General features: G+C 38.4%; 2 protein-coding genes across 6 annotated transcripts in view; one reads left to right on the top strand and one right to left on the bottom strand.

Moving 5' to 3' along the window:
- WDR19 (WD repeat domain 19) overlaps positions 1-19,664 on the top strand; it is a 113,584-nt gene extending 93,920 nt beyond the window's left edge. For 2 of the 4 annotated variants that reach the window (XM_040485519.1, XM_040485547.1), the window contains exon 37: positions 15,958-16,242. Coding sequence is in view for 1 of the 4 variants with exons in the window: in XM_040485538.1 (XP_040341472.1) it covers positions 19,225-19,237 (13 nt within the window). In the remaining 3 variants the exon portion in view is untranslated. Of the gene's footprint in view, positions 1-15,957; positions 16,243-19,224 lie in introns of those variants that run through there. The other 2 variants (XM_040485538.1, XM_040485530.1) reach the window with 2 other exon arrangements.
- The window catches only part of RFC1 (replication factor C subunit 1), an 88,179-nt gene continuing 79,962 nt past the window's right edge, over positions 16,962-25,178 (bottom strand). The window contains exons 22-25 of one of the 2 annotated variants that reach the window (XM_040485555.1): positions 24,781-24,926; positions 21,211-21,424; positions 19,887-20,078; positions 16,962-18,882 (exon numbers count right to left, since the gene is read on the bottom strand). In XM_040485555.1, coding sequence (XP_040341489.1) covers positions 18,799-18,882; positions 19,887-20,078; positions 21,211-21,424; positions 24,781-24,926 — 636 coding nt within the window. In that variant the 3' untranslated portion in view covers positions 16,962-18,798. Of the gene's footprint in view, positions 18,883-19,415; positions 19,788-19,823; positions 20,079-21,210; positions 21,425-24,780; positions 24,927-25,178 lie in introns of those variants that run through there. The other variant, XR_005793513.1, reaches the window with a different exon arrangement.

The raw sequence follows: 25,178 nt of genomic DNA, 5'->3' as shown, positions 1-25,178 counted from the left end.
GGTCAGGACGGAAACGCGGACGTTATCGGACTCATCCTCGCCCCTTCCCCCAGTCCATGGGCAAGTCCTCTCGTCCACCTGCAGTGTATCAAGTTCCCTTCACAAACCCTCTGGGAACTTTCTACTACACCTGCAAAAACAGCCTCCGCCTCCCCATCCCACTCACTGTGCTGCAGCCCTGCTAGTCTCTGCACAGCACCGGAGAAATCTTGCATTCCCACCAGTAGCACACAAAGGCTTGTCTGCCTTTTTGTTTATCATGTCCCAGTGGGTGTAAAGTGGTATCTCACTGTGGTTCTGATTTCCATTTCCCTAACGACTAAAGATATGGAGCATCTTTTCATGGGCTTTTTGGCCATTTTTGTACCTTTGGAGAACTGTCTATTCAAGTCCTCTGCCCATTTTTTAACCTGGTAATTTATCTTTTTATTGTTGGGTTATAAGAATTCGTTTTTTATTATTTATTTATTTTGAGAGAGAGACAGACAGACACAGAGACAGAGAGCGAGCAGGGGAGGGTCAGAGAGAGAGGAGGGGAGAGAATCCCAAGCAGGTTCCACACTGTGAGTGCAGAGCCTGATGCGGGCCTCCAACTCACGAACCGTGAGATCATGACCTGAGCTGAAATTCAAGAGTCGGCCCCTTAACCGATTGAGCTACCCAGGCGCCCCAAGTTATAAGAATTCTTAATAGACCCTAGATACAAGTGTTTTACTAGATAAATCATTTGCAAATATCCTCTTCCATTCTGTGGAAGTATTTTTTACTTTCTTGATAGTATCCTTTGACATAAAAATTTTTATTTTGATGAAGTCCAGTTTATCTTTTTTTCTGTCTTTAGTTATATATGCTATATGCACTTTTGGCGTCATATCTAAGAAAATATTTACAGCTGTTTTGCTCTAAGAGTTTTATAGTTGTTGCTCTTACATTTATATTTTTGATCCATTTAATTTTTGTGTGCTGTGTTAAGTTAGGGATCCAACCTCCTTCTTTTGCCATGTACATGTCCCAGAACCTTTTGCTGAAAACTATTCTTCCCCATTGTTACTGGGTTGTCTTTTAGTTATTGAGTTGTAAAACTTCTTTATTTGCATTTCCTAGATACAAATCTGTCAGATATATTTTGCAAATATTTTCTTTCTGTGGCTTCCCAATTCATTTCCTTAATGGTGTCTTTTAATGAGATTTTAATTATAATTTATACATTTTAAAATTTTATGGTTATTGTGTCCTGTCTAAAAAAATATTTGTCTACTAACAAATCATGAGCATATTCTAATAGGTTTTCTTCTAGAAGTTCTAGGTCTGCGACCCATGTTGAAATTATTTTTGTTTATATGTAAGAGGAGGATTGAGATTCCCCCCATCCTGCAGCTCCCTCAAGCAGATATACAGTCTTCCAATACCATTTGTTGAAAAATCTTTCCTTTCCCCGTTGAATTGCTTCAGTACCTTTGTTGAAAACCAATGAGGTTTTAAGTATAGATATTTCTGGACTGGACCCTCTCTTCTTTTCCATTGATGTATTTGTCCCCTATTTTAATACTCTATTGTTTTGGTTACTGTGACTTTATGACACATCTTAAAGTCCGGTACTGTGGATCCTCCAGCACTGTTACTTTTTCCAAGATTGTTTTGACTATTTTGTTTTTAAATGAAATTTATTGTCAAATTGGTTTCCATACAACACTCAATGCTCATCCCAACAGGTGCCTTCCTCAATGCCCATCACCCACTTTCCCCTCACCCTCACCCCCATCAATCCTCAGTTCTCAGTATTAAGAGTCTCTTATGGTTTGCCTCCTTCCCTCTCTGTAACGTTTTTTCCCCCCTTCCCCTCCTCCGTGGTCTTCTGTTGAGTTTCTCAGAATCCACATATAAGTGAAAACATATGGTATCTGTCTTCCTCTGCCTGACTTATTTCACTTGCATAACACTCTCCAGTTCCATCCATGTTGCTACAAATGGCCAGATTTCATTCTTTTTCATTGCCAAGTAGTATTCCATTGTATATATAAACCACATCTTCTTTATCCATACTTCAGTTGATGGACATTTAGACTCTTTCCATAATTTGGCTATTGTTGAAAGTGCTGCTATAAACATTGGAGTACAAGTGCCCCTATGCATCAGCACTCCTGTAGCTCTTGGGTAAATTCCTAGCAGTGCTATTCCTGGGTCATAGGGTAGATCTATTTTTAATTTTTTGAGGAACCTCCACACTGTTTTCCAGAGCGGCTGCACCAGTTTGCATTCCCACCAACAGTGCAAGAGGGTTCCCGTTTCTCCACATCCTCTCCAGCATCTATAGTCTCCTGATTTGTTCATTTTAGCCATTCTGACTGGCGTGAGGTGGTATCTCAGTGTGGTTTTGATTTGTATTTCCCTGATGAGGAGCGACATTGAACATTTTTCATGTGCCTGTTGGCCATCCGGATGTCTTCTTTAGAGAAGTGTCTATTCATGTCTTCTGCCCATTTCGTCACTGGATTATTTGTTTTTCGGGTGTGGAGTTTGATGAATTCTTTATAGATTTTGGATACTAGCCCTTTGTCTGACATGTCATTTGCAAATATCTTTTCCCATTCCATCAGTTGCCTTTTAGTTTTGTTGATTGTTTCCTTTGCAGCGCAGAAGGTTTTTATCTTGTTGAGGTCCCAATAGTTCATTTTTGCTTTTAATTCCCTTGCCTTTGGAGATGTGTCAAGTAAGAAACTGCTGCAGCTGAGGTCAGAGAGGTTTTTTTTTCCTGCTTTCTCCTCTAGGGTTTTGATGGTTTCCTGTCTCACATTCAGGTCCTTCATCCATTTTGAGTTTATTTTTGTGAATGGTGTAAGAAAGTGTAAGAATTCTTCTGCATGTTGTTGTCCAGTTCTCCCAGCACCATTTGTTAAAGAGACTGTCTTTTTTCCATCAGATATTCTTTCCTGCTTTGTCAAAGATTAGTTGGCCATACGTTTGTGGGTCCAATTCTGGAGTCTCTATTCTATTCCATTGGTCTATGTGTCTGTTTTTGTGCCAATACCATGCTGTCTTCATGATTACAGCTTTGTTGTAGAGGCTAAAATCAGGGATTGTGATGCCTCCACTTTGGTTTTCTTCTTCAATATTACTTTGGCTACTCAGGGTCTTTTGTGGTTCCATACAAATTTTAGGATTGCTTATTTTAGCTTCAAGAAGAATGCTGGTGCAATTTTGACTGGGATTGCATTGAATGTGTAGATTGCTTTGAGTAGTATTGACATTTTAACAATATTTATTCTTCCAATCCATGAGCACAGAATGTTTTTCCATTTCTGTATATCTTCTTCAATTTCCTTCATAACTTTCTATAGTTTTCAGCATACAGGTCTTTTACATCTTTGGTTAGGTTTATTCGTAGGTATTTTATGCTTCTTGGTGCAATTGTGAATGGGATCAGTTTCTTTGTCTTTCTGTTGCTTCATTGTTAGTGTATGAGAATGCAACTGATTTCTGTACATTGATTTTGTATCCTGCAACTTTGCTGAATTCATGCATCAATTCTAGCAGACTTTTGGTGGAGTCTGTCGGGTTTTCCATGTATAATATCATGTCATCTGCAAAAAGTGAAAGCTTGACTTCATCTTTGCCAATTTGGATGCCTTTGATTTCCTTTTGTTGTCTGATTGCTGATGCTAGCGCTTCCAACACTATGTTAAACAACAGTGGTGAGTGGACATCCCTGTGGTATTCCTGATCTCAGGGGAAAAGCTCTCAGTTTTTCTCCATTGAGGACGGTATTAGCTGTGGGCTTTTCATGAATGGCTTTCATGATGTTTAAATATGTTCCTTCTATCTCAACTTTCTCGAGGGTCTTAATATTAAGAAAAGATGCTGAATTTTGTCAAATGCTTTTTCTGCATCGATTGACAGGATCATATGGTTCTTATATTTTCTTTCATTAATGTGATGTATCACATTGATGGATTTGCGAATGTCGAACCAGCCCTGCAGCCCAGGAATGAATCCCACTTGATCATGGCGAATAATTTTTTTTATATGCTGTTGAATTTGATTTGCTAGTATCTTGTGGAAAAATTTTGCATCCATATTCATCAGGGATATTGGCCTGTAGTTGTCTTTTTTGCTGGGTCTCTGTCTGGTTTGGGAATGAAAGTGATGCTGGCTTCATAAAATGAGTCTGGAAGTTTTCCTTCCCTTTCTGTTTTTTGGAACAGCTTGAGAAGGATAGGTATTATCTCTGCTTTAATTGTCTGGTACAATTCCCCAGGGAAGCCATCTGGTCCTGGACTCTTATTTGTTGGGAGATTTTTGATAACTGATTCAATTTCTTCACTGGTGATGGGTCTGTTCAAACTTCTGTTTCTTCCTGAGAGTTTTGGAAGTGTGTGGGTACTTAGGAATTTGTCCATTTCTTTCAGGTTGTCCAGTTTGTTGGCATATAATTTTTTATAGTATTCCCTGATAATTGTTTGTATTTCTGAGGGACTGGTCGTAATAATTCCATTTTCATTCATGATTTTATCTATTTGGGTCCTCTCCCCCTTTTTTTTTTAATGTTTATTTATTTTTATTTTTGAGAGAGACAGAGCGGGGGAGGGGCACAAAGAGAGAGGGAGGCACAGAATCCGAAGCAGGCTCCAAGCTCTCAGCAGAGCCTGACGAAGGGCTCGAACCCACTAACGTGAGATCATGACCTGAGCCAAAGTCAGACACCCAACAAAGTGAGCCACCCAGACGCCCCGGGTCCTCTCCCTTTTCTTTTTGAGAAGCTTGGCTACAGGTTTATCAATTTTATTTTTTCAAAAAAAAACAACTCTTGGTTTCATTGATCTGCCCTACTGTTTTTTTTAGATTCTATATTGTTTATTTCTGCTCTGAGCTTTATTATTTCTCTTCTGCTGGGTTTGGGGTGCCTTTGCTGTTCTGTTTCCTTTAGGTGTGCTGTTAGATTTTGTATTTGGGATTTCCTTGTTTCTTGAGATAGGCCTGGATTGCAGTGTATTTTCCTCTCAGGACTGCCTTCCCTGCATCCCAACACGTTTGGATTGTTGTATTTTCATTTTCATTTGTTTCCATATATTTTTTAACTTCTTCTCTAACTTCCTGGTTGACCTGCTCATTCTTTACTAGGATGTTCTTTAACCTCCATGCTTTTGGAGGTTTTCCAGACTTTTTCCTGTGGTTGATTTCAAGCTTCATGGCATTGTGGTCTGAAAGTCTGCACGGTATGATCTCAATTCTTTCATACTTATGAAGGGCTGTTTTGTGACCCACTATGTGATCTGTCTTGGAGAATGTTCCGTGTGCACTCGAGAAGAAAGTATATTCTGTTGCTTTGGGATGCAGAGTTCTAAATATATCTGTCAAGTCCATCTGATCCAATGTCTCATTCAGGGCCCTTGTTTCTTTATTGACCCTGTGTCTAGATGATGTTTCCATTGCTGTAAGTGGAGTATTAAAGTCTCCTGCAATTACCACATTCTTATCAATAGGTTGCTTATGTTTGTGATTGTTTTACATATTTGGGGGCTCCGGTATTCGGCGCATAGACATTTATAATTGTTAGCTCTTCCTGATGGATAGACCCTGTAATTATTATATAATGCCCTTCTTCATCTCTTGTTACAGCCTTTAATTTAAAGTCTAGTTTGTCTGATGGAAGTATGGCTATTCCAGCTTTCTTTTGACTTCCAGTAGCATGACAGTTCTCCATCCCCTCAGTTTCAATCTGAAGGTGTCCTCAGATCTCAAATGAGTCTCTTGTAGACAGCAAATAGATGGGTCTTGGTTTTTTATCCATTCTGATACCCTATGTCGTTTGGTTGGAGCATTTAGTCCATTGACATTCAGTGTTATTATTGAAAGATACAGGTTTAGAGTCATTATGATGTCTATAGGTTTCATCCTTGTAGTGGTGCCTCTGGTACTTTGTGGTCCTTGCAACATTTCACTCACAGAGTCCCCCTTAGGATCTCTTGTAGGGCTGGTTTAATGGTGATGAATTCCTTCAGTTTTTGTTTGTTTGGGAAAACCTTTATCTCTCCTTCTATTCTGAATGACAGATTTGCTGGATAAAGGATTCTCAGCTGCATATTTTTCCTGTTTATCACATTGAAGATTTCCTGCCATTCCTTTCTGGCCTGCCAAGTTTCAGTAGATAGGTCTGCTACTACCCTTATGTGTCTACCTTTGTATGTTAAGGCCTGTTTATCCCTAGCTGCTTTCAGAATTCTCTTTATCCTTGTATATTGCCAGTTTCACTATGATATGTCATGCAGAAGATCGATTCAAATTACATCTGAAGGGAGTTCTCTGTGCCTCTTGGATTTCAATGCCTGTTTCCTTCCCCAGATCAGGGAAGTTTTCAGCTATGATTTGTTAAAGTCCACCTTCAGTCCCTTTCTCTCTCTTCTTCTTCTTCTGGAATTCCTATAATACGAATATTGTTCTGTTTGATTGCATCACTCAGTTCTCTACTTCTCCCCTCATACTCCTGGATTTTTTAATCTTTTTCTCAGCTTTCTTCCATAATTTTATCTTCTATTTCACCTATTCTCTCTTCTGCCTCTTCAATCCATGCTGTAGCCACCTCCATTTTATTTTGCACCTCATTTATACCATTTTTTAATTCATCATGACTATTTTTTAGTCTCTTGATCTCTGTAGCAATATTCTCTGCTGTTCTCTATGCTTTTTTCAAGCCCAGCGATCATTTTTATGACTACTATTCAAAATCTTGTTCCATTATATTGCTTAAATCGGTTTTGGTCAATTTGTTAGCTGTTGCTACTTCTTGGAATTTCTTTTGAGGAATTTCTTTCCGTTTCACCATTTTGGCTGGTTTTCTGTCCCTTATGCATTTTAAAAGCTTGCTGTATGCTCTGCACCTACCAGCACTGCTATATTAAAGGAGGGTCATACACTGTCCAGGGCCTGGCCCTTCAAGAAGTGTTTTTTCAGGGATTGTTACTTGCTCTCTGTTGTTGTGACTTTGGTTATTTTATTACCCTACTCATAGGAATATTTTGGACCCTCCACCAGATGTGCTTTGATTTGTTCCTTGGAGTAGCCTGGGTTGTCTCTGTGTCTCAGGACCCTGTGCTTTCCAGAGGAGTTCCCCTTCCTGCTTTATCTTCCCTCCACTCATGTGATCCAAAGGGGTCTACACTGAATGATACTCATGCCACCATCCAGTCTTGAAGTTCCTCTGAAACGCCAATTCCTTCTCAAAGTGCATCTAAAGTAGAATCACCTGAAATACTAGTTAATGTGCAGATGCCCAAGCTAATCAGACTAAATCAGATACCCTGGGAGCTGGAATGTGGCATCTGTATTTTCACAAGACTCCCAAAAGGCTGCAATCATGGAAAAAGTTGAGAATCATGTTTTAGCACATTCCTGTGATCTCTCATCAACCATGTGCTTTTTGTTATACTATCGTGTCAAATTCAAACTCAAAATTATATACTTGCATGGGACAGAAACTTTGAAAATTACACTACTTCTTTGCCAGTGAATCCTGGTTAGACTGTCTTTAGAAGGCAGTAGAGGAGAAGGGAAGACAGAGGAGGGAGAAGTCACATGCTCCTTTCTGTCTGCTGGTTCCTGCCAGTTTTATCCCCAGTGATCTTTTTTTTTTTTTTTCTTTTAAGTAGGTTTCACACCCAGCTTGGAGCCCAACTCAGGGCTTGAACTCACAAGCCTTGCTTAACCGAGCTACCCAGGCGCCCCTTGACTATTCTTAATCCTTTCCATCTCTCTATAAAATTTTAGAGTCAGCTTGTCAAATTCTGTTTTTAAAGCATGCTCAAATTATGATTAAGATTTGTTTCATTTTCTGTTGCTGCATATTATCACAAATTTAGCATCTTAAAACAACATAATTATGTCACAAGTTTTTTGAGAAATAACTGACATTACTTGTTTTAGGTGTACAACATAATGGTTATATATATAGAAATGATTGCCATAGTAAGTTAACATCCATCACCACACAGTAACTTCCAAATATCCAACATAGTTAACTCTAGTTACCATGCTATACATTACATCCCCAGCACTTATTTATAACTGGAGGCTTGTACCTTTTGACCCCTTTCATCTATTCCACCCACTCCCCACCCCAGGCGTCTGGCAACCAACAAACTGTTCTCTGTTATGTAGGAGTTCTGTGTTTTTATACATATAAGTGAGACCATACAGGATTTGTCTTTCTCTAATTTCACTTGGCATAGTGAAGGCCCACCCATGTTGTGAATGGCAATATTTTCTTTTATGGCTGAATAACATTTATGTGTGTGTGCATACACACATGACTTTCTTTCTCCAGTGTCATTTTCTTTATCCAATATAGATGGACACTTAGGTTGTTTCCATATCTTGGCCATTGTAAATAATGCTGAAATGAACACAGGGGTGTAGATATCTTTTCAAGATAGTGATCTGTTCAGATAAATACCCAGAAGTGGAATAGCTGGACCATATGGTAGTTCTGTTTTTAATTTTTTGAGGAACCTCTATATTGTTTTCCACAGTTGCTGCACTGGTTTACCTTCCCACCAACAGTGCACAACGGCTTCTTTCTCTCCACGTCCTTGCCAACACCTGTGATTTCTTGTCATTTTATAATAGCCATTCTGACAGGTGTGAGGTGATGTATCATTGTGGTTTTGGTTTGTATTTCCCTGATGATCAGTGATGTGTAGCAGCATCCTTTAAACATACCTATTGACCATTTGTTGTATCTTGTTTGGAAAACTTTCTATTCAGATCCTTTGACCATTTTTAATTGGATTTTTTCCCAATTGAATAGTAGGAGTTCTTTATATTAACCCCTTATCAGATGTATGATTTGCAAATTTCCATGTTGCCTTTTCATTTTGTTGGTTTCCTTTGCTGTATACAGGTTTTTTAGTTCAGTGTAGTCTCACCTGTTTATATCTGCTTTCCTGCCTTCCTGCCTTTATTTTTAGGGTCAAATCCAAAAAATCATTACCAAGACTCATGTCAAGGAGCTTACCCCCTATATTTCCTTCTAGAAGTTTTATGCTTTCAGGTCTTATGTTCAAATTTTTAATCCAGTTTGAGTTGATTTTTGTATATGGTGTGAGCAAGTAATCCAGTTTTCTCACCACCATTTATTAAAGAGCCACTCCTTTCCCCATTATATATTCTTTACTCCTTTGTCCTAAATTAACTGACCAATGTAACTGTTTTTATGCCAATACCATACTGTTTTGCTTATTATAACTGTGTAATATAGTTTAAGGAATTATGGTGCCTCCAGCTGTGTTCTTCTTTCTCAAGATTGCTTTGGCTACTCAGGGTCTTTTGTGGTTCCATACAAATGTTAGGATTGTTTGTTCTATTTCTGTGAAAAATATTGGAGACTGATAGACATTGCATTGAATCTGTAGATTGTTTTGGGTAGTATGGAAACTTTTAACAATTTTAATTCTTACAATCTGTGAGCACAGTATCTACTTATGTGTCCTTGATTTCTTTCATCAGTGTCTTACAGTATTCAATGTACAGGTATCTCACTTCCTTGGTTATATTTATTCATAAGTATTTCATTCTTTCTTATGCAATTGTAAATGGATTGTTTTCTTAATCTCTGATAGTTCATCATTAGTGTATAGAAATGCAACTGATTTTTGTATATTGGTTTTGTATCCTGCAACTTCACTGAACTCATTTATTAGCTCTAACACCTTAGTGGTCATTAGGGTTTTCTATATATAGTATCACATCTGCAAATAGTGACACTTTGGTTTGCTTTCCAGTTTGGCTGCCTTGTATTTCTTTTTCTTGCCTAATTGCTCTGTCTAGGACTTCTAGTACTATGTTTAATAAAAGTGACAAGAATATGCATCCTTATTTTCTTCCTGATCTTAGAGGAAAAAATCTTTGTAAGTTTGTAACCACCAAGGATGATGAAAGCTGTGGGCTTGTCCTATATTATGTTGAGGTATATTTCCTCTATAACCACTTGGTATAAACTTTTATCATCAATGGAGGTTGAATATTGTCAAAATGCTTTCTCTGCATCTACTGAGATGATCATATGATTTTTATTCTTGATTTTCTTAATGTGGTGTTATCACACTGATTAGTTTGTAGATGAACTATCTCCATGTATCCCTGGAATAAAATCCCTCCTGATCATGGTGTATGAACCTTTTAACATATTATTGAGGCCAGTTTGCTAATAGATTGCTTATGGTTTTTGTATTCTACGTTCATCAGGCATATTGGCCTGTAATTGCCTTTATTGTGGTATCCTTGTCTGGTGTTGATATCTGAGTAATGCTGGCCACATAAAATGAGTTTGGAAATGTTCCTTCTTTGATTTTTTGGAAGAGTTTGAGAATGACTGGTATGAATGCTTTAAACGTTAGATAGAATTCACCAGTGAAGCCATCTGGCCTTGGACTTTTGTTTGCTAGGAGGTTTTTTGATTACAGATTCAATCTCCTTACTAGTAATTGGTCTGTTCAGATTTTGTTTCTTCATGATTCAGTCTTGTAAGAAAGATTCTATGTTTCTAGGATTATATCTATTTCTTTTCTAGTTTGTTTCATTTGTTGGTGTATAATAGTTCACAGTATTCTTTTATGATCTTTTATATTTATCAGTTGTAATATCTCCTCTATTTGAGTCCTCTCTTTTTCTCTTGGTGAGTCTAGCTAAAGGTTTGTCTATTTCCTTTAACCAGCTTAGTTTTATTGCTCTTTTTTACTCTTTTTAGTCTCTATCTCAGCTTTGAGCTTAGCTTGTTCTTTTCTAGTTCCCCAAGGTATAAAGTTAGGTTGTTTAACTTGGGATCTTTCTTGTTCTTGACATAGGCATTTATTGCTATCAGCTTCCCTCTTAGAACTGCTTTTGCTGCATCCCGTAAGTTTTGGTATATTATCTTTCCATTTTCATTTGTCTCCAGTATTTTTTTTTCTTTTGATTTCTTCCATGACCCACTTGGTTGTTCCATAGCATGTTGTTGAATCTCCACATATTTTTTAATTTTCCATTTTTTTTTCTTATAAATGACTTCTAGTTCCATACTGTTGTGGTTAGAAAAAACGCTTGATATGATGTCTTTTTAAATTTATTGACTTGTTTTTGTGGCCTAACCTACGATCGATCATTCCTGGAGAATGTTTCATATGTGCTTAAAAATGTCTATTCTGGGGTGCCTGGGTAGCTCAGTCAGTTGAGCATCTGACTTCAGCTCAGGTCATGATCTCACGGTTCATGAGTTTGAGCCCCACATCGGGCTCTCTGCTGTCAGTGCAGAGCCTGCTTTGAATCCCCTGTCTCCCTGCTCTCACCCTCTCTGCTCCTCACCCATGTTGTGTCTCTCTCAAAAATAAACATTAAAAAAAAGAAGAATGTCTATTCTTCTTGGAGGGAATATTCTGTAAAGTCTGGTAAGTGCAATGTTTACTTACTGATTTTCTGTCTGGATGATCTAGTTAGGGGATGAAGTCCCCTACTCTTACTATATTGCTAACTCTCTCTTAGATCTGTGAATTTTGCTTTAGATCCTTCTTTTTTTTTTTTACTTCTTTAATGTTTATTTTGAGAGAGCGCGCACGCACATAAGGCAGGAATAGAGAGAATCCCAAACAGGCTCTGTGTTGATAGCATGTACTGTGAGATCATGACCTGAGCCAATAAAAGGTATCAGTTGCTTAACCGACTGAGCCAACCAGGCACCCCTATTCTTTTTTTTTTTTTTAATGAATAAATGAGTATCATTTATTTTTGAGACAGACTGAGCAGGGGAGGGGCAGAGAGAAAGGGAGACAGAATCCCAAGCAGACTCCGTGTTGTCAGCACAGAGTCCAACACAGGACTCAAACTCACAAACTGAGATCACGACCCAAGCCAAAATCAAGAGTCAGACACTTAAGTGAGCCACCCAGCTGCCCCTTGCTTTATATCTTTAGATGTTCCTATGTTAAGTCCATACCTACAAATGTTATATCCACTTTTGGGTTGACATTTTTATCATTATATAATGACCTTCTTTGTTTCTTATTATAGTCTTTTATTATCTGATACAAGTAAAGTTATTCCAGTTTTCTTTTGGTTTCCATTAGCCTGGAATATCTTCTTCCATTCCTTCACTTTCGGTCTGCTTCTGTCCTTAAAACTGAGTAAGTCTCTTGTTAGCAGCAAGACAAATGGATATTACTTATTTAATCCAGTCAGCCACTCTTTTGATCAGAGAATTTAGTCGATTTACATTTAATGTATTGATAGATATGGATGTACTGACATTTTTATTGTTTTCTGGCTGTTTTGTAACTTTTTTGTTCCTTCTTCTCTTTGTGATTTAATTGTTTTCTATAGTGGTATGCTTAGATTCTTTTTTTGTGTATGTACTATAGACATTTCTCTGTGGATACCATGAGGCTTACATAAAACCGGTCTATTTTATGTTTATAACAAGTTCAAACACATTCTAAGGCTCTACATTTTTACTCTCCCCACCCCCCATTCTATTTTTAATGTCATAGTTTACATCTTTGCAAGTTGGGTGTCCATTATTGTCATTATAGTTATTTTTACTACTTTAGTAAGCGATTAACCCACCACCATATTACAACATAAGATTATTCTGAATTTATATATTAACCTTTAAGCATTCATATTTACACTTTTATATGCTTTCCTCTTATTAATCAGCACTTTCAGGGGTGCCTGGGTGGTTCAGGCGGTTAAGTGTCCAACTTGATTTCAGCTCAGGTCCTGATCTCATAGTTCATGGGTTCAAGACTCACACCAAGCTCTGCACTGATAGTGCGAAGCCTGTTTAGGATTCTCTCTCTCTCTCTCTCTCTCTCTCTCTCACACACACACACACACACACACACACACAATAAATGAATAAACTTTTTAAAAAATTAGCACTTTCAGCTTAAAGAAGCCCCTTTATTAACATTTCTTATAAGGCTGGTCTAGTGGTGATGAACTCCTTTAGTTTCTCCTTGTCTGGAAAATGGTCTCTCACTCTTAAATAGAACAAACTGAGGGTTGATGGGGGTGGGGAAAAGAGGAAAGTGGGTGATGGGCACTGAAGGGCACTTGTTGGGATGAGCACTGGGTGTTGTATGTATGCCAATTTGACAATAAAGTATATTAAAAAGAAAAAGAAAGGGGCGCCTGGGTGGCGCAGTCGGTTAAGCGTCCGACTTCAGCCAGGTCACGATCTCGCGGTTCGTGAGTTCGAGCCCCGCGTCAGGCTCTGGGCTGATGGCTCAGAGCCTGGAGCCTGTTTCCGATTCTGTGTCTCCCTCTCTCTCTGCCCCTCCCCCATTCATGCTCTGTCTCTCTCTGTCCCCAAAAAAAATAAAGTTGAAAAAAATAAAACTTTAAAAAAATTAAAAAAATAAAAAAAGAAAAAGAAAAAAACGGTCTTTCAGTTCTGAAGGACAGTATTGCCAGGTAGAGTATTCTTTGTTGCATTGTTTTTCTTTCAGCAGTTTGAATATATCATGCCACTGTCTCCTAGTCTGCAAAGGTTCTACTAAAAAAATTGCTGATGGTATTATGGGTTCCCTTTTGTGTAACAAGTTGTTTCTCTCCTTTAGCTTTCGGCAATTTAATTATGTGTCTTGGTGTCTCTTTGGGTTCATCTTGTTTGAAACTCTGAGTTTCCTAGAACTGAAGTCTATTTCTTTCTCCAAGTTAGGGAAATTTTCACCCTCTTTCTCTTCTCTTTTAGGACCCTTAGATTATCAATATTGGTTGGCTTCATGTTATCACATAAATCCCTTAAGCTAAGCTATAATCACTTTCATTCTTTTATCTTTTTGCTGTGATTGGATGAGTTTCATTGACCTATCCTCAAGTTCACTGATCCTTTCTGTTCATTTAGTCTGTCATTGAACCTTTCTATTGTATTTTCCAGTTCAGAAACTATAGTCTTCAAGTCTGTGATTTGTTTGCTACTTTTTTCACTTTGTTCATGAATTATTTTTATGACCATTATTGTAAACTATCACATAAATCACTTAATGGAGATCAAGCAAAATCTCCATTTTGTTAAGATCTTTTTGTGAGGTTTTATCTCTTTTTTTGTTTGGAACATATTACTGTGTCTTCATTTTCATTGACTCTGTTTTGGTTGCTATGCATTAGCTAAAAGAGCCACCTCTCCCAGTCTTGAAGGAGTGGCCTCATGTAGGAAAAGAGCCTAATTATTCAACACTGCCCTGGCTCTACCATCTTTGTTTTTAGTGGCTCCCAGTAGTTGAGGGTATGCCAAGACCTGTCAGTATCCCACAGTGGGGAATGTCACTCGGAACCTAGATGCTAGCCTCTGGAGAGTGTTGCAGTTGGCCCATAAGTATGTGTTAAATTAGAAGCCTGTCCCTCAGGCCAAAGCTTTTAAGATAGCAGGCCTTTTGCACAGAGAGACTGGGTGCATTTCAGTCTGCTGCCTCTGTGCTGGGCCATGGGGGATTAGCCACAGTGGGTCCATGTGATCTTATTTTGGACTGTTTTCTTGTTTGCTATGTCCTTATAGGTCTCGTGGATACAAGTCTCATTGCCTATTAAAGCTAGAGGTTTTGGAGGCCCATCTCTAGTGTGGAAGTCTTAAAAGTGAGGGCACCAAACGTGGGTCCAAACCCTTCACTCCTCAGGGAAAAGCTGGGAGTTGTTAGTTGCCTCCTGGTTGTGTGTCATCATGCTGGGGATGGAATTTAATGTCAAGATTTCCTCACCCTCTCCTACCCAGTTTGACGTGGGTTTTTTCTTATTCACCTGATGTGCAGGAATCAGTTTCTTTCAGACGACTTGTTCCATATGTAGCTGTACATTCACTGTGTCTGTGGGAAGAGACATGCCTATCAGCAGGATAGACATGGCTTAGCAGAGTCTTCTGTTCAGGGTCTCACAAGGCTGCAGTTGGTTGGAGCTGCAATCTCATGTAAGGCTCAGTGTCTTTGTCCAGCCTGTTTGTTGGTGGGATTCCATCCTTTACCTTCAGAGTACCGAGGCCTTCAGATCCTACAAGCAGCCCTCAGTTTTTATGCTTTCAGTCCAGCATTAAAGAGTCTCTTCCGAGCCTGTGAAGTTCAAGGGTTTACATGGGAGTTTATAAGCAGATTTAGGGGGCAATACTCTTTTCAGGATATTCTCCCTCACATTTCAGTAGTTCTGGCAAGCCCAAACTCTGTTCTCTGAACTCAACTCTACAAGCTAGTAAGACAATGACTTTACGGTTGTCTCATGGACTTAACCTCAGGTGCAAAGGCATATAAAGATGAATTTTACCCAGTTGTCTTCTCTTCTTTCAAGAGTTGGCATCTTTCCAATTTCTACCAGCTTTTGGTTGGTTGCTCTCCAGTGCCTTTGAATAGTCTGTCCCAGGTTTGTAACTATTATCTGCAAAAAGATAATCTGCAATTCTGCCAAAGTAGGATGTTGCTTATGTTTTTAATAATCCTACATAGACTCTCTCCAGACACTATCCATGGATTAAAGCAGAGCCTTAGACCATGGTTCATAAATACTTGCAGATATGCTTTAGTAAGTTATGATTATGCACCATCTTTTGAAAAAGTCACTATAAATGTCTTATACAATAAATATTGGTTGAAACAGCAACTTCATGGACTCCTTTTAGACGAGGAACCATTAACAACTATTTCGTTTCAGGAAAATCTTCAAAGATTGCTGAGCACTTTCCTTGCATTTCCCCACTCTTCTGAGTAAAGTGGCTGTTATTAGCACCCTCACTTTGTAATAACAGTTCGACAGCTTGCATGTACAATTTTTAGTCAAGGCCAAGATTTAAACTCAATACGGATTATAGACCAGAGGCTTCTAACTTGAATATGGTCATCTTGCTCCACATTCCAGAAATGAGCAAAAACTTCTTTGGTATAGCTTTATTACTACATACCACAGTTACCTGAAATGCTTCTAAAGACGTGTGGGGTTTTTTATCTTTTCTAGATATAATGTTCCTGAAAAGATAGCATTTTTCTACAGGAGGCTGTGTGGTTGCTGGATACAGAAAAAAGAAAGACTCTCCGGGTCACAGACATTGTACAATTGCCATTGTACAGTGGCAAAACAGTGACATATAACCTTGATGTTTATCATAGTTCCTCTTCAAAGTCTTACATATTTTATGCTCTGCACTGTTAATAGTAACCTATGACATAACTGTAAATATTCAACTTTTTGATAAATTTTATATTTTGAAATATTTCCTTTAAAATAAAATTGTTGACTAGATATTTGTAAGGTTTTCCTGGATTAAAGGGAGAAAGGAAGACAGCTTTGCAGAACATCATGAAGTGTGGGCAGCACAGATATTAACAGTTAAAAGTTGGAACTAAGCTTAAGCCTACTTAGCAGAATCAGTCTTACAATAAAAACACCAATTTAAAAGAATCAAACTATAAACCATAAGCTTTTATCTCCTGAGTCGTCATACCACATACTGTAGAATTCCTTTCACAAAATTAAATCACTGGACTTCTCCTGAAGATATATTCAAAATCTTCCCCGTTATCACACACACCCCGTATTTTTCCTACAACAGTATATCCTTCCTTGCCACCCAAGGCTAATGTCACCAAAGTCTAAGCAGCTGGCAGAAATGAGTCATGTAGCCTCACTTTGTCTCAGATGATAGGATTTTATAGTATAGGCGCCAGCATCCTGAGCATTACAAAGGTACCCAGTGGCACCTATGAGCCTATGGTAGACCCCATAGGGGGGTCAGTGATGTTTTATTGCATCCAAGTATCCACATGCGTGATGCCTCCAACGTTTTGATCTGTTCTTGCTCCCACAAAGGCTGGCCAGAGAATGGGCCAAGTAAAGCCGATGTTTTACTAAGTGATACAAGTTATTATCATTAAACCCACTATCATCCCCTTGTTTTCCCATTATCACTGGAAGGATGTTGTAAAGTTAGTTAGAAGAATAAGAGCCATAGGCACCTGGGATCTGTGAGAGTAAAGCACATTATATTTGGGGAGTTATGAGCCTTAAACATTCACTAATAAGCATAATTACACCAGAACTTATTCAGGAAGACACTACTCCTCGTACATAAATCACTGTTCCTTGTTAATAACTTCAAGAGGCCGAATAATGGACTGCCAAAACTTAACAGGACGAAGGATAAAGCACAGTAGTTTGTTATAGCTTCCAAAATGGCCAAGCCTCAATGGATCTCAAAAGAAACATGCAGTTTGCTGCAAAGATGTGTGGCATCAAGTAGCTCCAGCAGATCCATGTTGCCATCTCATATTTTAAAGAGCGTATTTACCATCTCTAATTCTAAAAAAAAAAAGTAATCTTATACACCGATTATGCCAATCATAGAGCACTTAGAATTAATAACAAAATCATAATAAACAAGGGAAGGACACTATTCATTTTTCTGGCTGCAAGTAGAATATACTCCCTTTCCTGGGGAGGAAAGAACAAGTAGGCAGACAAAAAGCACTAGAAATGGAAGAATATGCGTAAGAAAGCCATGCTCACCCCACAGGTAAGGTGAGGCAGTCGTCAATCAAGGATATCTTCACTGAAGCGCAAATTTCAAGCTGGGCTTTAACAAAGAGAGGAGCAAGGCTTAAGGCAATGTTTTATTCCCATAATGAATTTAGTCTGCATGAAAAACATTTTTAAATACACTTTAAATGTCTCAAGAACTTTGTTTCACCTCCCAAACAGACTGTCAACTACTTAAAGGGAGGAAATAGTATCCTAATTTTATAATTCTCTTAGCACATACCTCTGAGCATTTACTGACAAAATTTTTTAAATGACAAAATTTAGACAACTAAATTCCAGGCTAGTTCCACAGCCTCAGAGCTCCTCAACAAATACAGTTACAGGTACAATCTAAAACTCTAGTCCAGTCTGTGGAGTCTGTCATAGGGCAGAACCAGATCTCCCAGAGACAAAGTAAACAAAAATCAGGGTTCATTTTGTCCCAAGCCAGAGTGAGATTAACTTAGACCCTACTGGTTTGAACCTGATGAGTTGAGACTCTAGAAGGATAAAAATGTGGCAATCCTTTTGCAGCCCCCCATATCTTCCAGTAATACCAAAGAGGCCTCCCCATGACATGCTATTCACAAACAGAGAGATGGCTGGCACTTAAAGAGGTAATCAAGTTGGGAAGTAATTGCCAAAGTTCTATTTCACATAGCTGGTTAGTGAGAAATATAGTTAGCTTCTTACCCAATGATTTGCAAACTAATAAAGTAATATACCAACATACTATTTTACTGTACACAATGACATTCTTAAGAATTTGTACATGTATCAGGTGGAACATTTTTATTTCTCATTTATATTCTGTAAGATATTTGACAATGTACAAAGAATACCCAGTTCTAGGTGGTGACTGTTTTGTATTACGATTTATTTACAAAATTTCACCACATAATAGTAACTACCTTTTTAAAAAAAAATCAGCATTGGTCCTATAAAGGCCATTAGGATAAATTCTTAAGCCTACAAAAGTTGCCTTAGTACCAATGTTTCCAGGCATATTATTGTTAACTAAAATCTGACTCCAAAGCCCACATATAGTTGACAGGGGACAGTGGAGGACCCAAGCAGTCCTATCAACCTCTATAAGAGGTGTATGTTAGCCTACTGGTTACATCCTTCTAGCAGTACCACCATTTATTTGTAATGGGACCACCAAGTTGCCCCATTATGCTAAAATATGGTTCCTTTGGGGAAAAAACAAGACATTCTCTAGACAAGCTAGACTGGTCAACAGGGTGAGTAAAAAGTGGCTGTCAGTAGTGAAAAACAGTTTCATTTCTTTGAACTTTTTCCTTTTCCTTTTCTGGACTCCTTATCTTTTTCTGATTTTGAAGGCTTTGAAGATTTTGTCTTTTTCTGTTGGGAGGGAAGAATGCACAAAATAGTTAATAGCTGTACTCATGAGGAAATGAAATACGTTAATTTCTACAATAAAGCAAATCTTTACCTGCAACTTAGTAAGAAGAAAGAGTGTAAACATCTTCCATTACTGCTACCCCTGACGAGCTTATTTCCAAGAAATGGCTAGCTGAAGCCCTCAACTACTGAAAAGCTATTTAGAATCTAGAACTAAGATAGGTTACCCAGGCATGCAATTTCTTGGATTTGGCACAAGGTATATTTAGGAAAGACAAAATGAGCAGGCAATACAAATAGGATAACGTTTTAATGAAGAATTTCCTTTTCTTTCGGTTTCAGATTAGAGATCTAAACACGTTCAGTTTGAGAAGGCGAGAGAGGGAGACAACCTCTTATGTCTACACAAGACTAGAGAACTACACCGGAGAAGGCCACCTTCCTACCCCTGCATATACAAACCAGAAATGAGGGACAAGAATGACACACACTAAGGACAAAAAAGAACATAGACTACATTCCTTTGTCTTAGCCAATGGTAAACAGTGGGCTGATGCCATAAATGATTTTAATCTTTTCTAGCACAAGGATGTTTTATTCTGAGGAAAATTCTATAGGCAGTTCAATGGCTACTGCAAAACACAAAAAAACAGAAGGGAGAGATGGTTTCATTGAAAATGTTTTTCTTGATTAAGCTGTAAAAATCTGTCTCTAGGGTAAAGCACACACCAATGGCCAAATAAAAAATGGTATTTTTTCTAACAGGGCATATGATGATCAGATCAATATGATGGCCTATTTTCTTGCTATCTGGCTCTTACACTATTATAAATAGCTGACTGTTTACAAGAATAAAATCTACACCTTCTCCACCCTCACTCAGTGTAATGAATACAGAAACTTAAATAGGCCCTGAATAATTTCAGAAGGCAAGTTATACACAAGAAAAGATAAACTACTAAGGGACTATCATGGCATTTGCTGTCTGAAGCTTAAAATGTTACCTTGATCATTGCATCAGTTTCCACAGAATCTTGGTCTTTCTCATCAGCTTGAGAGTCATCTTCATTTAACTCTTCACTGTATTCAGAATCCAGTGATGCGCCTGTGCTGTGTCTGGGTGTCTTCACTGCCTGGAGTGAATATGGAGTAAGGTGGACTTCCTTATTGTAGGTTCTTGTGAAAGCTGCTTTCACCTATAGGAAAGGAACAGAGGGAGTTGGTTAATGATCTAAGTGCCAAACAACCTTTCAAATAGTTTTGCAAGACTCTGCAAGACCCCTGAAGTATTCTGCAAAATATTTATGCAAGTTCATGTAAGTATATGTATATACATTTTTCTATAAAGAAGTCCCATATTTTTCATGACATTCTTAATAGAGCCTATGGCTCAAAAAAATAAGAACCAGTATTTGGGAACATTAGGCAGAGAAAAGAAAAAACTGTAACTCATCATTTTTGCCTATTCAGTGCATTCCACAATTCTACAAAGTGAGAAGCAGTGAATCAAATCAAAAAAGACTTACAATAAAGTACAAGTTAAAGTTGGTCTTTAATTACCACAAAATACATAAATTACCATGACAGTGGTTACTTCAAAATACTAGGTAACTTGAAGTCTTAACTTGAAGCTTCTAAACATGACTGTAGAATTACTCCTTGAATTCACACAATGGAGATCTCTTGTGAGAATTAACTCATAACCATAAAGTCAGATCAAAATTCTGGAGAAGGCAAGCCACACGGAATAAATAGGTCTTTTACAACAACAGCACCAAGAAACTGGCACAAGTGTGTAAGGTACTGGATATTACAAATTCATGTTATGTCACTTTGGTTTTTTCATGCTCATTATACAAAAAAAAAAATAATAAATAGGGGATACATTATTGCAGAACAGATTGTCCAACTATGATAAATACTAAATTCATACATTAGGCAGACTGAGAAAAAGTATAAAAATCCTCAGTCCATAAACACTTCCTTCTTTTCATAATGTATTACCACCGTCTTATTTACTTTCCCAGGTTTATCTACACCCCCCCCCATAAGGAATATATTTAGATTTGCCTCTGAGATTTCATGTTTTACTTTTCCACTCAGCATAAAGCAATGACAAAACTACAAACTACAAGGTCAAATCCAGAAGTCCATTCTTAATAGTGCATGCAGATAGTATCTTTGGAAAGCATAGGCCATAAGAAGCAAAAGACATTTAAGAAGAAAACAATTAAACCTTTTTAAAGTACCTACAACATCTCTGAAATAGTCCTAGTACAAGCGTGGTAATCACAAAGTGATGGAAAACGAGTGGGTTACACAATTTACCTTGGGATCCAACTTGGAGAAGAGACTAGGTTTGCCTCCCCAGCTGCTAATTTCCATGATATTCTCAAAGTCTTCTTTCATCAAGTAGTATGTGTCCATAAGAGCAATAACATCCTGTACTCCTTCTACCCCTTGGGAGATCAAGGGCTGTACAAGTGCATCCCTTATATGTGACAGATAATCCATGTTTACAGTCCTTTTGCTGGAATAAGTTCTTAAACCAAAACAAAAGAGATACCTATAGTCAATGGCAAACCACCACCAACTCAAGTCATAATGTTCTGGATAGAGTTCAATCCACTTTTAAAAATGCCCAATGTAATGTCTACTATTTACCAGCCGGTATAGGGAAAGCCTAGCACTACACCATCAGGGTAATGGATACACACCAGTGTGCTCAAAGGGAATTTACTACTTATCTCGAATCAGTGAATGAAAAACAAACATAGGTTCTACTTCCAATCTACTCTTAAGGCCTAGGCAACAAAAACATTTCTATGTACTCCTTATAGCCAAAGATTACTCATTCCCGGTTCCAAATCTTAAATGCATCAGTAAAAGGCAGTGAGATTTCCTACCTCAAGTGCCACTGTTACTTCCTATATGAGGGTCTGTAGCACCTTTTTATCTCTGATTATAACATGCAAAATTACATATGAATGTTTCTCTCATATTTCCTCGTACTGTACTATTACTCTGAAATCCTTAGTTCTAGAGCAGGGTTTTCCCCAAACTAAGAAAACTGCAGAAAATGTCCCTGTAGAATCACAAGGTGGTCCACACTGGTGAGGGGAAGGCTTTGGGAGAAAGTCTCTGATTTGCTGAGAACTACAATGTTATAATGAAATGACAGTTTCTCTCTCTCAAATACTGTCACTCAAAGACAGAAAATAGCTGAACAAAACAAAATCTAAATCTAAATCTTTCCAAGCCAGCTACCACCATCATCAAACCAGACAATTATATGTATGCATACTTCAAACAACAAACCTCAAAAGCTGTTGGGCTTCAGAACCCATAAAAATTTTTAAATTACTAATGGGTCCTGCTCTTGCTTTCAGGTAAACTGGGTCTGAATCACAAGAATCCACAGTTTTCTTGATCAGAAATCTAGAACCCTGTCCCACGACAGCTTTACTACCTAGGCAAAGAATCCCAAAAATTCCTATTTTTTTTTTTAAGTTTATTTATTCTGAGAGAAAGGGAAGGGGCAGAGAAAGGGAATCCCAATGTGGCTCTGTGCTGTCAGAATGGAGCCTGATGTGGGGGCTCAGTCTCACGAACCGTGAAATCATGACCTGAGCTGAAATCAAGAGTTGGACACTCAACCAACTGAGCCACCCAGGCGCCCCCAAAAACTCTTATTTTAAATTCACCCATTTCCTCTAGATTCAGTCTTCCATAACCAGGCACACTAGTTAGCTGAAGACAAGTATGAGCCCATAAGCTCCAGTGCCTAAGAAAATCATGAAACCTTTTCCAAAAGTATTTTCTTATATTTGTTACAGTACTGTTACCTGCTACTAGAAATCACAGAAATAACTCTAGAAAAGTCTAAAGGTATCATCTAATGTTCCTAAATCAAGGGTTCATAAACTCAGAAGTCTGTACGTTAGTGCAGTTTGGGGGTAATAAAGATCAAAGAGCTTTCAGATTCTCAAAGGCATGTATAACCCCAATAAGAACTAATAATAAAACTGCACTTCCATTTTTAAAGAGAAACTGAGATCTATCAAAGTTCAATGACTTAACCAAGGTAAATAGAAAGGTCCTAATTTACTTTAAAAATTGTGAAATGCACTGTAGATGTCCTTTGATGATAACAATGTCCTGTATATGATTCATGAAGAAACATTTATTGAGCAATTTTATCTGCTGGATGGGTAGGCCTCAGTTCCTACCACCAGAAATATTTGGTCTAATGGGAGAAGGGGACAAAAAACACAGCCATAAAACAAAATGGAAGTCCAGTGCTCACCACCTACATGAATATGGTGAGGGCACCAAAGACGGACACCCCCAGGGTACAGGGATGCATCACCTTTAAAAAGCAGAGTGCAGGGAGTAGGAAAAGAGCTGACAGCTGGGCCCCTCACTGGATCAATGAGAAGAGCAGTAGGGAAAACCGCACTCTCCAGTTTCTAGAGGCCGCTGACGTCCCTTGGCTCATGGTCCGGTCCCTCTTCCCATCTTCAAAGCCAGCAATGTATCATCTTAAAAATGTCTTTTCTCTCTGACTTGACACTGCTCCATTTCTTTTTTCTTTTGTAAAGACCTTTGTAATTACATTGGACCTGCCCAGATAATTGAGGACAAACTTCCACCTTTTTTTTTGTTTGTTTATTTTTGAGAGAAAGAGTGAGCAGGGGAGGGGTGGGAGGGGGGATCCCAAGCAGGCCCCGCATTGCCAGTGCAGAGCCCAACGCTCTGACCTGAGCCAAAATCAAGAGTTGGATGCTCAACCTACTGAGCCCCCCAGGTGCCCTGACAAATTTCCCATCTTAAGGGAAGAATAAATTTATATTATTCTAAAGCATTAAGTTTTGGAAATCTGTTATAGCAGAAATAGAAACTAATACAAGAGTGGCAAAAAAAAGACCCATGCCAAGGCTATGAAGAGGGAACACAGAATTTTACAAAACCAGAAGAAAGGAACTATTTCAGCTCAACTTCAAACAAAAGTTAAGAGTGGACCAATACTGGGGCACCTGGGTGGCTTAGTCAATTGGGCATTCCAATCTTGATTTCAGCTCGGGTCCTGATCTTACAATTCCTGAGTTCAAGCTCCATATCGGGCTCTGCGCTGACAGTGCAGACTGCTTGGGATTCTCTCTCTCCTCCCCTCCCCTGCTCCTGTTCTCTCTCTCTCTCTCTCAAAATAAATAAACTTACAAAAAAAGTGGACCCATGTTAATATTCCCTCCAGATATCAGAAATAAGATTGCTCAAGTGGTTCTTCATGGTTACAAATGAATTCCTAAGGTTCACTTAATATTTGTGCGCCTGTACATTTTCCAAGTTTCTAAACTTTAACAAAACAAATAACAAGAATTTTTGAACTTCATTAAACTTCTCCAAACACATTTGTTTTCAGTCATCTGCATGTCTGCCTCCTGTTGTTATATGCTAAACTGTGTCCCCTCTCCTAAAGGACCAGGTCAGTTTCCTACTAGGGAGGTAAAAACTAGTTCATTTATCTAAATAGTCCCCTTTTTCCTATGAAGTTATTTGGGAGCTGAGACGTTACATATGCCTACTAGTAATAGGCATAGTCAGTAATAAATAGTAGCACTACCTCAGATTTACAGAGCTTTAAAATTTATCTTAAAGTTATGGCACATTTACCATCTGGGTTTAAATTCCAAAGTATCCTTTTAAGTGATAAAACAATTGTTATACTGATTATAGATAATAAAACTCAGGTCCACAAACTGTAAGGAACTTATCCAGGATCATTTATCTAGTTGCAGCAAAATAAACTAAAGCCCAAATCTTGTGCTTATGTTGTCCTAAATACGCACCCTGATAACACATGGCGTAATCATGGAGACATGGAGTAACAGCACTTACCTGAGACCCATGTGCTGTGCTAGGTCCTGTACAATACGATCGTGTTTGCCGGCAGATGAGTGCTTCCCCAACCAGCTTGGGAAGGTAGGAAACTGGGTCATGTACCCCCTCATTAACTCTCCAGGAAGAACACTGGCATAAATGGCCTGAAAAAAAAAAAAAGTGCAGTCCAAAATCTGATTCAGTACAGAGCTTCCTACACAGCTGCCAGCTTCCAAGGAGTCTCTGGCAAATGAAGCAACGCTGTCCCAGGTACCTAATTCCAGGGCATCACACCCTTCCCCTCTGCCTCTCATCTGTTGGTATGGCAAACTTCTCCCAGAGAAAACAACAGATCGGTCCAAAACACGTTATGGTCCTCAGAGAGACCATCTTGCCAGTTCATTCAGGCTTCTCAA

This window comes from Herpailurus yagouaroundi, unplaced genomic scaffold (genome assembly GCF_014898765.1).
Source record: "Herpailurus yagouaroundi ecotype Mexico unplaced genomic scaffold, PumYag 28, whole genome shotgun sequence".
In the NCBI taxonomy this organism is placed as follows: Eukaryota; Metazoa; Chordata; class Mammalia; order Carnivora; family Felidae; genus Herpailurus; species Herpailurus yagouaroundi.
The sequence above is the reverse complement of the archived record's forward strand: the minus strand, read 5'-3'. Positions and strand labels throughout refer to the sequence as shown.